The following is a 15123-nucleotide window of genomic DNA, read 5'->3' on the forward strand; positions in this document are numbered from 1 at the left end:
AAAATTTAGCAGTATAACCGTCTAGTCCTGGGAATGTCCCTGGTTTTAAATGGCATATCGCGGTTTGGACTTCTAATTGGGATATTTCTCTATCAAGACATGTATGGCCTGCATTATGTAGTATAGGTATATCCTCATTCGATAGATACTCTTCTATATCCGCATCAGCAATATGAGCATCAGCACTGTAAAGTTCCTCATAGAATTGAAGGAATCGTTTCCTGATATCTATAGTGCTGGTCAAAATATCTCTTTTGGTATCTTTAATTTTAATAATGTTTTGTGTCCGGAGGGCTTTCAATTTCTGAGCAAGTAATTTCCCTGCCTTGTTCCCTCCCTCGAAATATTGCTGCTTTACCAGGGATAGTTGATAAGCAATGGTGTCAGCATCTATATTTGCCAGTTTTTCTCTCAAAATTTGTAGAGAACGACAGTGTTTGTGAGCAAGTGTGGCCTTATGTAGTTTTTCCGTATCTTTTATCTGTGCAAGCAGCCCATTTCTAGCTTTATCTTTTTGTTTTTTTAACATGGGAGGCACGAGCAATTAAATGTCCTCTTACTACTGCTTTCAATCCCTCCCAAACGGTCCCCTGGGATACTTCTCCAGTATTATTGAGGAGCATATATTCCTCTATGGTAGATTCCAGCTTGGAGACAAAATCTGTATCATCTAAGAGAGAGTCATTTAGCTTCCAGTATTGTTGCCCACGATGTAAAAAATGAAGGGACAGCTGGACCCATACTGGAGCGTGATCAGACCATGTGATATAATCTACTTCCGTCCGCATAATGCTATTTATAAATCCCTTGTCCACTAAGAAAAGATCTATTCTTGAGTAGGTGTCATGAGGATGCGAATTAAAACTGTAGTTTCTAGATTTAGGGAAGTGCATCCTCCAGACATCTAGTAAATTTAAAGAGATCATCATCCTCTTCAAACTCACGTGGTCGTTATGAGATACAGTGGATGTACCCTTGGAATTGTCCAGATTAGGATTAAGCGTAAAATTAAAGTATCCTCCCATCACAATTTGCCCCTCTGCTGTGTGTTGCACTATTTGGGAGAGCGAGTGGAAGAACTGGCCCTGATGTTGATTAGGCGCATATACTGTCACCAAACTAAATACATGCTCACCTAGGGAGATGACCACTATCAAATATCTCCCCTCTGGATCTCGTATACATTTAATTTCATTAAATACAAAATCATTCCTGAAAAGAATACCCACTCCTGAGTATTTAGATTGCTTATGTGCTGCAGCCCAGTACTGACGCAGATACCTAGATGATCACATTAAATGATGAAGATATGTTTGTAAGGTGGGATTCTTGAACCATTACAACAGCAGCTTGTAATCTTTGTAATTCCATAAAAAGCTTTTTGCGTTTGTATTGATTTTGTAGACCCTTAACATTTAAGGAAACCACATTGAAATCAGCCATAATATCTTGTTCCCAGATACAGCAATATCTTTACTTGTTATAATCAAGATATTCATGAGATGTTACCCAACAACGTAAATTATCTGATGGAGGACCCAGGAAAGCAAAACTTGTTAGAACAGTACATTGATATTCACAGTATACAACAGAAATTTGGTCATATGCTAAAAATATATACCAGATAAACCAGAGCAAGAGTGAAAAAGACCCTCCCCTCCCCCCACCCCTTCCCTTCCCCTGTTCCAATAATTTCCCTTGGCAGCCGTCTCCGAAGAGAGGGCTGAAAATGGACATGAGAGAAAAGTCAGCAGGATATCATATGTCTCCCACTAAGCAAACAGCAACCCCAACATATTGTAAAACCCAAAGCTTAGACCTGATCCATCAGTCTAAGAATTTTGAACAAGTAACAGCATATTAATAGCTCTCAGCGAGCTCCGTTGTGCAGCTATACATCTTCAAGTGAAAGCAGAAGGAGTTTGCGGGCTGGGAGAATTACTCTTTAATCTCCGTCCTCCCTTTTCTACTCTCTGCCAGTGCGGGACTTCTGGTTTTCTCACTGGAGGAGCTGGTGTAGTTGCCTTCACATCCTGCTCTGAGTAACCTGCTGCCCGTAGTACATGTGCTGCATCCGATCCATTTTTAAATCTGTGAGTGATACCTTGCTTGGTGAACTGTAATCCACAGGGATATAGCCATCTGTATTTCAGATTTTCCCTCCGGAGCAGTGCTGTCACCGCTCTTAGCTCTTGCCGTCGGCGCAGTGTTGCTGCTGCAATATCCGCATATATAGAGACAGTATGGCCATTCCACTGTATAATGTTTTGCTGGCATGCCAATTGTAGGATCTTCTCCTTTTGTTAATACTGGTGAAAACAAACAACAATATCTCTGGGCTGATTTTGCAGCCATGGCCCCAGTGCTCTGTGAGCTCGATCTAGTTTGAAAGTACCACGGGCCCTGGACTCCAAGCCCTCCTCTGGGCCTATCAAGCCAGAACAGATCTGATGGATTATTTCAAAGTAGTTCTGTGGTTCCATTGTTTCTGGTATGCCCCTAAAACGGAGATTATTTCGTCGAGCTCTATTTTCAATGTCTTCGAGTTTCAATGATAATGCCTCACAGGTTTGCTGCAACCCAGAGAGGTCGGCATCCAGCGTTTTAATCTCCTCACCCTGTGCGTCCACCTGCGTTTGGGTTTCGTCTTGCCGGCGTCCCAGATCCGCCATTTCTTCTTTGATTTCACCAATAGCAGTCATAATGTCACTTTTGTGGTTTTTGATATTTATTATTTTATTTAACATTTTTATATACCGAAATTCATGTAGCAATGTTACATATCATTTCGGTTTACATTATAACATTAACAAGCATGTAAGAATGCGATTACATCGGACAGGGAGATAAACTTGGATCAAGGAACTGGGGAATAAAGTACAATGAATATGATAAAGTAATGAGATTCTAGACTAAAACCTGGCTAAGTATCTAGGAGTCATGGTACATGGTGCACATTGAGGGGAGATTGTTGGTATGGATTAAAAGCTTGTTCGAATAGCCAAGTTTTGAGTCTCTTTTTAAAGGTGATTGGGCAAGGTTCCTTCCGGAGTTCTGGAGGTAGAGAGTTCCATTGCGCAGGGCCCGCTGTGGATAGAGTTCGTTTATTTAATGAAGTTTTGATGGGTGGGGCGAGGAGAGTATCTCTATAAGCTGCTCTCACCGGTCTGGAGGGAATATGTGGTTGAAAAGGGATATTGAGTTCCAGTGGAATGAGCTTGTGTATAGATTTGTGTATGATTGTTAGTACTTTGTAAGAGATTCTAAACTTAATTGGAAGCCAGTGTAGGTTTCTTAAGATGGGGGTAATATGATTTCTTTTGTTAGACTTGGTCAGAATCCTGGCTGAAGCGTTTTGAAGCATTTGTAATGGTTTTATGGTGTTAGCTGGGAGGCCGAGTAGGAGGGAATTACAATAGTCAATTTTAGAAAAAATGATTGCTTGTAGAGCTGACCGGTAGTCTTGGAAGTGGAGGAGCGGTCTGAGCCGTTTCAGGACTTGCAATTTATAGAAGCCATCCTTAGTGGTATTATTAATAAATCTCTTTAGGTTTAATTGATTGTCCATGATGACTCCGAGGTTTCTGACTTGAGAGGAGAAGGAAGGTTGACTAGTAGGGAGTATGTTAGACATTGCATAGTTACTGTCCTGTGAAACGAGGAATAATTCAGTTTTATTGGAATTAAGGATTAAGTTAAGGCTCATGAGCAGGTTGTTGATGGCTTGGAGGCAGTTGTTCCAGAATTCTAGTGTTTTTTGTAAAGATTCTGTAACCGGGATGAATATTTGCACATCATCTGCGTAGATGTAATGGGTTAATTTTAGTTTGGAGAGGAGCTGGCAAAGCGGTAATAGATAAATGTTGAAGAGGGTGGGGGATAAGGATGAGCCTTGAGGGACTTCCAGAGAAGAGCGGACTGGGTGTGATTCGTTATTGTTGACTCTGACCTTGTAAAATCTGTTATGTAGAAAAGATTTGAACCAGCTGAGAGCAGTGCCTTTTATGCCGATGTCAGATAGCCAATCCAGAAGTGTTGAGTGGTTTACTGTGTCAAAAGCGGCCGATAGGTCGAGGAGAATGAGTAGACCGGGTTGTTTTTTTATCTAGATTCAACAGTATTGTGTCTGTTAGAGAGATTAAAAGAGCTTCTGTATTTCGGGCTTTTCGGAAGCCGAACTGAGAGGGGGCTAGTATTTTGTTATCGTCTAAGTACTCCGAGAGTTGCTTATTAACTATTTTTTCTAAGATTTTGGAAATGAAGGGGAGTTTAGCAATCGGGCGATAGTTGGCGGGGTCGTCTGGAGACAGGTTGGGTTTTTTCAAGAGTGGTTTTAGAATTGCGAGTTTCAAAGGGTCAGGAACTGAACCTTGCATTAGTGAGCAGTTAATGATGTCGGCAATTAGTTTGGCGACTGTTTTTGAGATGGCGATGAGTAGGTTGACAGGGATCGCATCTGTGGGGTGCGAGGCAGGTTTGAGCTTCTTTAGGACTGTTTCAATCTCGGAGGAAGTCGGCTCGAAGGTTTCCAGACTAGTGATCTGTTGAGTATTTGAATAGTAGGCTGGTGGAGGAAGAAGAGCGTTATTGGCATTTAAAGGTCTGATCAGATCGGTGATTATTTTCTTGAAATATGTGGCTAATTCTGAGGCTTTGCTGGCCGCTTGATCGTCCGGGATAGTCGTGGGGGAAGATTTGGTGAGAGACGAGACGAGGGAGAATAAAGCTTTAGGGTCGAAGATGAAGTGGTGTATTTTCTGTGAGAAAAAATCCCTCTTTGTTTGGAGGATGGATATCCGGTAACGGTGCATGATAGATTTGTAAGCTTCCAGGTTTGATGGGGAAGGATTTTTTCGCCATGCATGTTCGAATCTTCTAAGTTCTTGTTTCAGAGTTTTAAGTTGAGGGGTGTACCAGGGTTTCCTGTTGTTCGAATTAGAGTGGAGAGCTTTAGAAGTTAAAGGGCATGTTAGGTCTGCTATGTTCTTAGTTATCCAGCCTTAGCTCACAAAACCACTCTCTGAATTCTGCCCGTGTCGGAACACTATTATCATCCGTTGCGGAGAGGTCTGACTCTAAGGCCGAAGCTGCATGAATTCCGCTCCTGGAGAGTGTGTCCGCCATCTTAGCCATCGCGTCCTCTTTACGCCTGTCAGATTTCTGGTAAGAGTATTGCTTAAAATCTAGCGTCTTCCATTTGGATGTCATCCGCTTTGTCTCTGCTGTCGGAATATATATTTTATGTACTGTCTGGAGCGAAAAACACGATGTTCTGGGATGCTCGTTGTCTCGTGGGAGAGACAATGATTCAAGCTGCCATCCACCCCGCTGACGTCACTTCCTCCGCAATGAAGCTTTTTTAATGTGATAAGAAGGGTCTAGAACAGAGACTGTAAGTGAACTACAAATCTATGGGGCTTTATGCATGTAGCAGGTGTACAGGTGATGAATATGAGGGTCAGGCCCCCAGAGAATCGTGCTCAGCTTGTATATAGGTGGTGAGTGTGGGGGACAGGCATGTGGAGGGGACAGTGTGACACCAGTATTATAGGATAAGGGGGAGAGTCAGTATGATATGCTTTGTGAATATTCTGATTCTGATTTTTTCCTTCTCTTCTCCAGGAGAGGAAGCTAAAAACCCACAGCGTTCCATTCCCATTAGCATCATCATATCCCTTTTGATTTGTTTTGTGGCATACTTTGGGGTATCAGCTGCACTCACCCTGATGATGCCGTATTACCTACTGAACAAGGAGAGCCCACTTCCTGAGGGCTTCAACTATGTGGGCTGGGAGCCAGCCCGTTATGTGGTAGCGGTTGGATCTCTCTGTGCCCTCTCCACCAGGTGAGACATGACCATCCCAGGCTGGTACTTTGGTCAGAGTTCTTTTGTGTTGCTTCCATGGACACACATAAGAAAAAGGTTGGATTTGATGCACCTCTGGTTGGCTTTCAATCTAATTATGTAACTGTAATATACTTATCTCACTAGCAGCTAGCTCTTCCCCTATATAGGCTCTGGCCTGCCATCTAGTTTTATAATCCAAAACTGTTTACTAGATCAATATACACAATCAAATATCAAACATCACACTCACGCATAGAACCCTAAACAAACAAAAACAAGAAATTAAATATTTTTGTCAGCCTCCATCTAGACACAGAAAATTCAAGACATATTTGAGAATACTGCACAAACTATCCCATCCTGTTGCAGGGTCATCCCAAACTACCAAAACAAATTAAGGGATAATTAAAGATTGGTAGGAAAGGCCCAAGATTTTACCTTTTTACTAAAGGTTAAATTCATTTTTTGCCCAGTTTCTGTAGACAAACTGTTCCACAAGACCGGAGCTGCTATAGAAAGCATTCTTGATTTCAAATATGTTCTGCACCCTGTGCACAGTTGGAATACACAACTGGCAATCCTTACTAGATCTAATCTCCTTACCTGGATAATACCACTCTAAACTACCCCTCAAATGAGGGGTACAGTAGTCACTAAAGCTACAAAACGCCAATGTAAGGAGCTTAAACTTAATTGTTGCCCTAGCTAGCAATCAGTGTAACTTGTGATGTAAAGTTGAAGAATTTACTCGCCTACTCTCCTAGTATACATCAAAACAATTCTAGCTGTAATGTTTTGTATGACTTGAAGCAGGTAAGTCTAAATACTAAACATTGCAATAGTCTAGTTGGACGATAACAAGTAAGTACTCCACTGTCTTGAATGTGTTAATTAAAAAATGAATGCAACTGTCTCACCATTCTGAGTTTCAATTAAGCAGTATTATTTATTTATTTAAAAGTTTTTATATACCGCAAATTGGACAGGAATCTGAGTATTAGTGTGATACTAGATTTAAAGCTGAATCAAACCTAACTCAGCGTTCTTGGCTTGGGTACCGAACAAACAGATAAATTCTGAAGGCTAGGAAGTATATGCCATTCTGACAGATCAACTGGCTCTATTCTGTCTTCCAGAACTTTCCAACAGCCAGGGTGCAATAGCTTTGAAACAGTTGTTCAATAGACTGACAGCAATTGGGTCCCTTCCCAAGGGCACAACCAGTTGGATGTCATTGGTGTATATATCAAAAGAACAAGGGCTTGACCAAAAATATCATGGGAAATAGTATCAGAATCTATTGTGCTCTCTCAAATGTAATCTACAGGCTCTTGCCCACAGTGGGCTACAACCAGTATCATACAAATGAGCACCTTATTTAACCTCATATATTTTTTCCCATTATTTTAAATCCCATTTCTTTAATTCCATTATTTTATACCTAAAACTCCTATATGGATTTCTTTATTATTTCTATTAATACCACCTAAATTTTATTTACTAAACTGTTTAAAAATCATTTCACTGATGTTTTTCAGATCATTAAAATTCATTATAAGTCAACTTATCTGCAAGTTGACATATTCCTCCGATCATGATCCAATGCCTCACTTCCTTCCCCTCCCCCTTCTCCCCCTTCCCTCCTTCCTTCAGCCAGATTTTCATTGCTACCCCATGCCTTAAAGCCCCACCACGCCCTATCTATGATGCAGTCTCAAAATGATACTCCATTAAACGTATTATTGTATGTTACGCCCCACAGCCGCCCCAATTGTTGTTGCTCTATGCATTGTTATTCACTGTCGAATTATTCTACTGTTGTCTGTTATTGTTGACCTGTTTCTATGTTCATTGCTCAAATGTTCTATGTAACGCCATAGCCGCGACTGTTCTGTTAAATGGAAACCGATATGATTTGATATTTTGTTCAAGAATGTCGGTATAGAAAAATTCTAAATAAATAAATAAGTATTCCGCTCATATATCCCACAATATTATTCATGTGCTCAAAGTCTGTCCTGCTGTCCCGACATTGACAATGTTTCGGCAACCTCGTGCCTTCTTCAGGGGAAATACAAAAATCTAAAGAGCACAAAGCAAATGGCAAATTAAATGTGGACAAGTGTAAAGTGATGGCTACACAGTGCAAAGTTCCACATTGGGAGTCACCACTCAGGAAAAGGATCTAGGTACCATTGTTGAAAATACGTTGACATTTTCTGCTCAGTGTGCGCAGCAGCCAAGAAAGCAAATAGAATGCAAAGGATTATTAGGAAAGGAATGGAGAATAAAACAGAGAATATCATAATGTCTCGTTGGACTTCATGACCACCTACCATCCACAGGCGAATGGATAAGCGGAAAGGACGAACTGCACGTTGAAATAATTTCTCCGCACCTATGTCAACACACGTCAAAACAACTGGGTAGCACTACTCCCCTGGGCGGAGTTTGCTCTACATTCTCACCCTTCCTCCACCACCGGATCCTCACCCTTCCAGATTGTCTACAGAAGACAGATGCTTCCTCCCATGCCTCTACCACTGACTGTCCCTTCGCCCGCAACTCAGTTGATGGCACATGAGTTACACCTCCTTTGGAACCATACGCAGCAGTTGCTGCGCAAAGCAGGAATTTAAGCTAAGAGGGCTGCTGACACTCACCATAGACCGGCCCCATGATTCAAACCCGGCGAGAAGGTCTGGCTCAGCACGTGCTACATTTGCCTCAAGCTCCCGTCCATGCGATTGGCGCCACAAAACATCGGCCCTTTCCTGGTGCTCTGTCAACTGGGTCCCGTAACCCAGTGTTTCCCAACCCTCTCCTGGAGGCACACCTAACCAGTCAGGTTTTCAGAATATCCATAATGAATATGCATGAGAGAGATTTGCATACATTGGAGACCCAGGGTATGAAAATCAATCTCATGCATATTTATTGCGGCAATCCTGAAAACCTGACCTGCTAGGTGTGCCTCCAGGAGAGGGTTGGGAAACACTGCCGTAACCTATGCGATTGGCACCACGAAACATCGGCCCTTTCCTGGTGCTCCATCAACTGGGTCCCGTAACCTATCAGCTCCACCTGCCTCCATCCTTAAGGATTCACAACTCCTTCCACACCTCACTCCTAAAGCCTCTGGTACTGTGCTAGCCTTCAAGGAGGTTATCTAAACTGCAGCCACTCACCTCTGAGACTAACACCACCTATCAGGCGCGCGATGTACTGGACATAAGGAAAAGAGGCCAAAAGTAGGAGTACCTGCTCTCCTGGGAAGGTTTTGGCCTAGAAGAAAATTCCTGGGAATCCGCCTCCAACATAATAGATAAAGACCTGATTAAGCAGTTTCACGCCTCCCACCCTAGGAAGCCAAAACCTCCTGGAGAAGGGGGAGTACTGTTATGTTCTCTGACCGCAGGGATCCATGGCCAGTCCCACTCACCTCCCACCGCTCTAAAGTGCCGGCAGCAGTCCCTGGCTCTCTGGCAGCGGTGGGGAGTTGCTGCCAATGCAAGCTGCTCCTTCTCAGGGCTGCAGGAATCTCCCCTCAAGTCTTCGGTGGCTGGGATGCTGCCGACTATCGCTCCTACATGGGCCCCTCTTCCCAAGCCTTAAAGGGCCAGTGCTGGAAAATTGCTGCCGGCTCCTCTTGATGATGACATGGCTGCAGCCTATTTAAGGCTGCATCGGGCTCCCAGCAGACAGCTTGGCAATAGGTCTACTCGCTGTCTTCTCCAGCGTGCTCGTTTGGTGTTCCTGATCCTGCCTTCCAGTTGCTGTTCCAGACTCCTCTTCCCTTGGACGGACCTTGGCTCTTGACCCGGCTTGCTTCTTGACCTCGTCTCCTGCCACCTGCTTCTGACCTCTGGACCGGACCTGACCACATCTTCTGCTACTTGCCTCTGAACCCCAAACCAGACCTGACCGTGCCTTCTGCCTGCCTCGAATCTTTGGTCCCTCGTGACCATCCGCCTCGTCTGGCCGTGCCTACGGGATCGTCCGTGCAGAGGCCCAAGTAAGACCAGCCGGCTCCAATACCCAAGGGCTCAACCTGCGGGGAATGAGGGCTGGTAGTGGCGAAGCTCCTGCTGGCATCTGCTTCCTGTCCGGCCTCGTCTCCCGACGGTGGGACCTGCGGGGGTCTCCCTCACAGGTAGTGCCAACACCACCTCTGGCCAAGGGTCCACATTCGCAACAATAAAGAATATTTCCTTAGTTTACTCCTGAGTCTATCCCCTTTTACCCTCCCCCAAGGTCCCTCATTCTAGAATCTCTTTTCCATTGAAAGAGGCCTAACTCCAGTACTCATATTTTAGTGTTTTATATACGTTTATTCCACGTGAGAATCACTAGATCACAACGGTGTAGAGGTTTAACACAGACAAAGGATGAGTTACAAAGGCAGGCATACATACAGGTAAAAATTCAAGGTAAACATTCCAAATCTAAGGGTGTACTTCAAAGACAGACATATAAGATGCATTTGTAATCGTTATGGGGGGGGGGGGATGAGAATATGAGGTAATGTGCAGAACATAGCTGGTTATCAAAGAGAGGGGGAATTGGTTATACCAGTCAGAGATTAAGCATTATTGAATACCCAAGTTTTCAGTTCTTTCTTAAATTTCTTAATGTCTGTTATTATTCGAAGATTCTCTGACATTGAGTTCCTGTTAAATACTGCTCCCCCAAGGGGAGGAGCTAGCAATTTGTAATACTTTGTAGGCGGCATTAATGATCTGTTGTGGGTTGGCTCCCACAGAGTGGCAGTCTGTATGATACCGCTCTAGTAGTGTAAGGAATAAACACTTAATGGAAACTGGTAAATCCTTGGGCCGATGACAGCGCCCCCAGGAGAATAATCCTGAGAGGGAACACCGGCTAGGCTGGAGTATGGAGACAAACAGTTCTTTATTAGACAGGAAGTAGAACCACCAGAGGTGGTAGTAGTGAGCTGGTGTGCCTGGCAGGGCTGAAGTCCCTCCGATTCTGGAACTTCGATCTCTGGTTTGCTGAGCTGTAGAGAGAGACTATAGGTAGTGAGTAGACAGGGTATGCTGGATACATAACCAGTTGTAGATGATAAACTCACAATTGTAAATATCTGTAATGGCTTCTATGCAACAGAGAGTCTTCAGTATATTCAGGAATAGGAGCCGTAGGCGAGTACTGGTTCCTATATTTTTCCATTGGAAAAAAATCAGCAGAACCAGGGGTCACGATTTGAAGCTCCAGGGAGGAAGACTCAGAACCAATGTCAGGAAGTATTTCTTCACGGAGAGGGTGGTAGATGCCTGGAATGCCCTTCCGGAGGAAGTGGTGAAGACCAGAACTGTGAAGGACTTCAAAGGGGCGTGGGATAAACACTGTGGATCCATAAAGTCTAGAGGACATGAATGAAGAGTGGGTGGCTCGCGGGAATGACAGCTACTACCTGGAGATAATACCCTTATTCAATAAACATACACACGGTTAATGTGACTCCAACATTGCTCTAAGCTTTAACGGCAAGAGGAAATGTGGGAAAAAGGATTTGCATTCACAAAAAAGCGGGGAGTAGCTTGCTTGTTACAGCGGCTACTACCCCAAACCAAATAAGCCTGATACTTCACTTTCAATGCATATCCAGCATAGCTCTCTGCTTCAACGGCAGGGGAGAAAGACTGATACTTCACGTATATCCAGCATAGCTCTCTGCTTCAATGGCAGGGGGAATGAAGAAAGGTGGATCTATATACAGACAACAACCAACAAGGACTGAATTATTTAGTCTGGGTGGGCGTGGGTATGGCTTGCTTATTGCGGCGGTTGCTACCCTAACTAATTGGGCTAGATATTTCACTTAGATGCATTTCCAACACTGCTCTCTCATTAATGGTGGGGGTGGAAGGGAAATAGAACCAAAAGGTTACTAAGAGCCAAGAGTAACATAAGTATGAGGAAAAAAAAAAAGTGCAAAACTTGCTGGGCAGACTGGATGGACCCTTTGGTCTTCTTCTGCCGTCATTTCTATGTTTCTGTATGCAGTCTGGAATAAGAACTCACAATATCTGTGTATGAAATGGCTTCTGGAATAGAAGAAAGTCTTTGGAGGGTTTTAGGAACATAGGCCCTCGTGGAGCAAGTACCAGTTCCTATCTGCAATCTGCAATAATAACACACAATCTCCGTACCTGCGATTAACGTCTTAGACAGAAGAGAGTCTTCAGAGATTAGGAACATGGGCCCTCTTGGAGTGAGTACCGGTTCCTATCTGTAATAGAACTCAGTGTTCACGTCTGCAATCGCTTCCAGGCAGTAAGGAGTCTTCTGAGCATTCAGGGATGTAGGCCCTCGAGGAGTGAGTACCGGATCCCGTCTTAGCAATCTGAAATCAAGAAGAGAGCGGGGCCCTCGAGGAGCGGGTACCCCTTGGTAAGTTTGTGGAGGCAGAGCAACGGAGAAAGAATTCCCCTTGCTAACTCGATTCGTAGTTGCAAGCAAAGACCTTTTAAGTTTGAAGCGGATGACGTCACTACGGGGGGACGCCCCTGAGGTTCGCGCCCTTGCCGGTACAAACTCTGGAGCGCGCGCCCTTACGTCATCAGGAACATGGCGGATCCGCAGTGTCAGGCCAGCCCAGGGATTCCGGGGAGAAGCGGCGAGGAGAAGCCGCGGCAGCATCTGTCCGTCAGACCTGAAGGTAGAGAGAGTGGAGTGAGGGCGAGAACAGGCACGAATGCAACAGTTCCATAGCATTGGGCTTGCAACTGATATCACTCTGTCTCTAGTTTGTGTTAGATGATAATTTTTTATGGTTGGGATTTCTAGCAAGTCTTTGTTCTGCGATCTAAGCACTCGTGTGGGAATATGTGGTTTGAATGTTGTTCCCATCAAACCATTGTTTGGATTCATGTTGTATATTATTCTTAGTACTTTGTATATTATTCTCGACTGTACAGGTAGCCAATATAATGCTATCAGGGTTAGGGTGATGTAGTCAAACTTTTTTTTTTGGTCAGTAGTCTGGCTGCAGCATTTTGCAGTAGTTGGAGTGGTTTAGGATGACGAGCCGGAAGTCCTAGAAATAGAGAATTGCAGTAATCTAAGTCTGAGAATATTAGAGATTGCAAAACGGTTTTGAGGTTTGTCGGCTCAGGATTTGATCAGTTTGCTAATGTGGGTCTTCATAGTTAAGTTTGTGTCAACTTGGACACCAAGATCGCTTACCTGAGTTGCTGGAATTAGGCAGTTTCCAAGATCAAGATCTTCATTATGGTGGGCTACAATTTAGCTTTAAAATATGTCCCTGCATTTTATACTAGATGACTTTATTAGATTAACATGGCAACTGTGTTTGCTACTTCGGATCATCCCATTAGGATCTGAACTGTGCTGCCTGAGCCTGGATATCCAAGAAGATCCAGTGGTTGTACACTCAAAAACATTTTTAGTTCTCCTCAACCCTCAGAGTCAGCGAAAAATAAACCATCACCAGTTGAGGGCTTGTCAATTATATCAAAAGGTAAAGTCCTCTCTTGCTATACACCATGACTCAGAAGTCTTGGCACAAGTGCTATTCCCTCTACTAAAGAGGGAGAGAAAATAGATGCTTTTCAGTGCCAAAGCATTCTGAAGACTAAACAGGCCCTGGGGTCACCAACAACATATTGACATTTAGAAAAGTGCCTTCAGTGACATCATAATTTTGTAGGTAATGACAACAAGCCAAGGTACCATATCTTTATTGATTCCATCAACTTCTTACTGCTGAGATAAAAAATATCTACGTCCACCAACCAAAAAAGTCTGTTTATTCCAAATCCACTTCTACTAAACAATCTATGCCCATTTTAGTGCCAGAATCAGTTTATCTATTGGGTTTATATATATATATATATGTATGTATGTATTTATTTATTTATTTATTTAACAGTTTTATATACCGACCTTCATAGTAAATAACCATATCGGATCGGTTTACAATTAACAAGAATAAAAAACTGGGGTAACTATTCAAGTAAACGAAAGATAAACAGTAAGTAGGAATGAGTCAAAGTTACAATCAACAGGGAAGAGAACTTGGAAGCTTGCAACAAGCTGGAAAGAAGATAAGGCAGGAAATAAATATGAAGTGATGCCATAGGGCGTACGGGTTAAAGCTTAATGGTAATTATAATTACCATTAAGCTTTATAAATATAAAGCTTTGTAAATATAAGTATATATAATTTTTAGTTTTTTTATACCGTTCTTTGGCAATCCTAAGCTTTGTAAATATAAGTATATATAATTTTTAGTTTTTTTATACCGTTCTTTGGCAATCCCATCATAACGGTTGACAAAATAGTGCATCCTCTTTCCAAACAGGACATCATCCCTTTTATCAGGAAAATGTAGCTTGATTGCATCAAAAAATGTTTTACCCAATATAACAGATTCTCCAACTCCTCCATCACAATTAGCTAGTGTTTCCTATTTTGAAGTATATGATTCTAAAATCAGAAACTTTATAAGAGTTGCCAAACTGCGTCAGACCAAGGGTCCATCAAGCCCAGCATCCTATTTCCAAAAGTGGCCAATCTAGGTTACATGTAACTGGCAAGTACACAAAAAGTAAATAGATCCCAATGCCTGTAATAAGTAGTGGCTATTTTTTAGGGACAGTAACTATCAAACTGGTGTGTGGGTACACATGAGCACATGTTTGTTAGCTTGCATCCAGGGATGTGGCTATTTTATAACATACTCGTGTATATGCGCACATAAAATAGCCTGGTCGTGCACACAAGTGCATCCAATTTTAAGTGGATGCGTGCCTGAGCACACAAAACCCACTTCTACCACATAAGTGATGGAATTTTAAAAGGGACACATGCCAACTCTTTTGTCAGTTTTATCAGTTCATTCCCAATTCACCAGTTAGCTGATAAGTCCTGCAACCCCTCCGAAATGGCTTGGTTTTTTTTTGGACTTACCATCTATAGCAGAAGTAAAGTTATGTGATGGGAGCCTCAGCGCGCACCGGATCATGTAAGTATTTATGCTCAAATTTCTGGTTAAAGTTCCAAAATGTATGTGTACCTGTCATGCCCGCCAAGACCCCACCCAGCGCCCCACCTCTTTTTGAGAAGTTCCGATAAATGCATGCAGCAGCATTTATGTGTGTATCCAGGTGGCTTTTAAAATCTGTTTGACATGTGCGAGCCTAACATAGTCACATGTCCCCTGATTGATGCACATGTCGGGCTTTTAAAATTCACCTTTTAGTGAACTTGGTTAATAGTTTATGAACTT

The 15123-nt window shown here is 42.9% G+C and overlaps 1 protein-coding gene across 6 annotated transcripts in view; it reads left to right on the forward strand.

Annotated features, from left to right (window-relative positions):
• Positions 1 to 15123, forward strand: part of SLC7A3 (solute carrier family 7 member 3) — a 221230-nt gene that overhangs the window by 122393 nt on the left and 83714 nt on the right. For all 6 annotated transcript variants that reach the window (XM_029607239.1, XM_029607243.1, XM_029607244.1 and 3 more), the window contains one exon: positions 5623 to 5845. In XM_029607239.1, the coding sequence (XP_029463099.1) occupies positions 5623 to 5845 (223 nt within the window). The remainder of the gene's footprint in view (positions 1 to 5622; positions 5846 to 15123) is intronic.

This window comes from Rhinatrema bivittatum, chromosome 6 (genome assembly GCF_901001135.1).
Source record: "Rhinatrema bivittatum chromosome 6, aRhiBiv1.1, whole genome shotgun sequence".
In the NCBI taxonomy this organism is placed as follows: Eukaryota; Metazoa; Chordata; class Amphibia; order Gymnophiona; family Rhinatrematidae; genus Rhinatrema; species Rhinatrema bivittatum.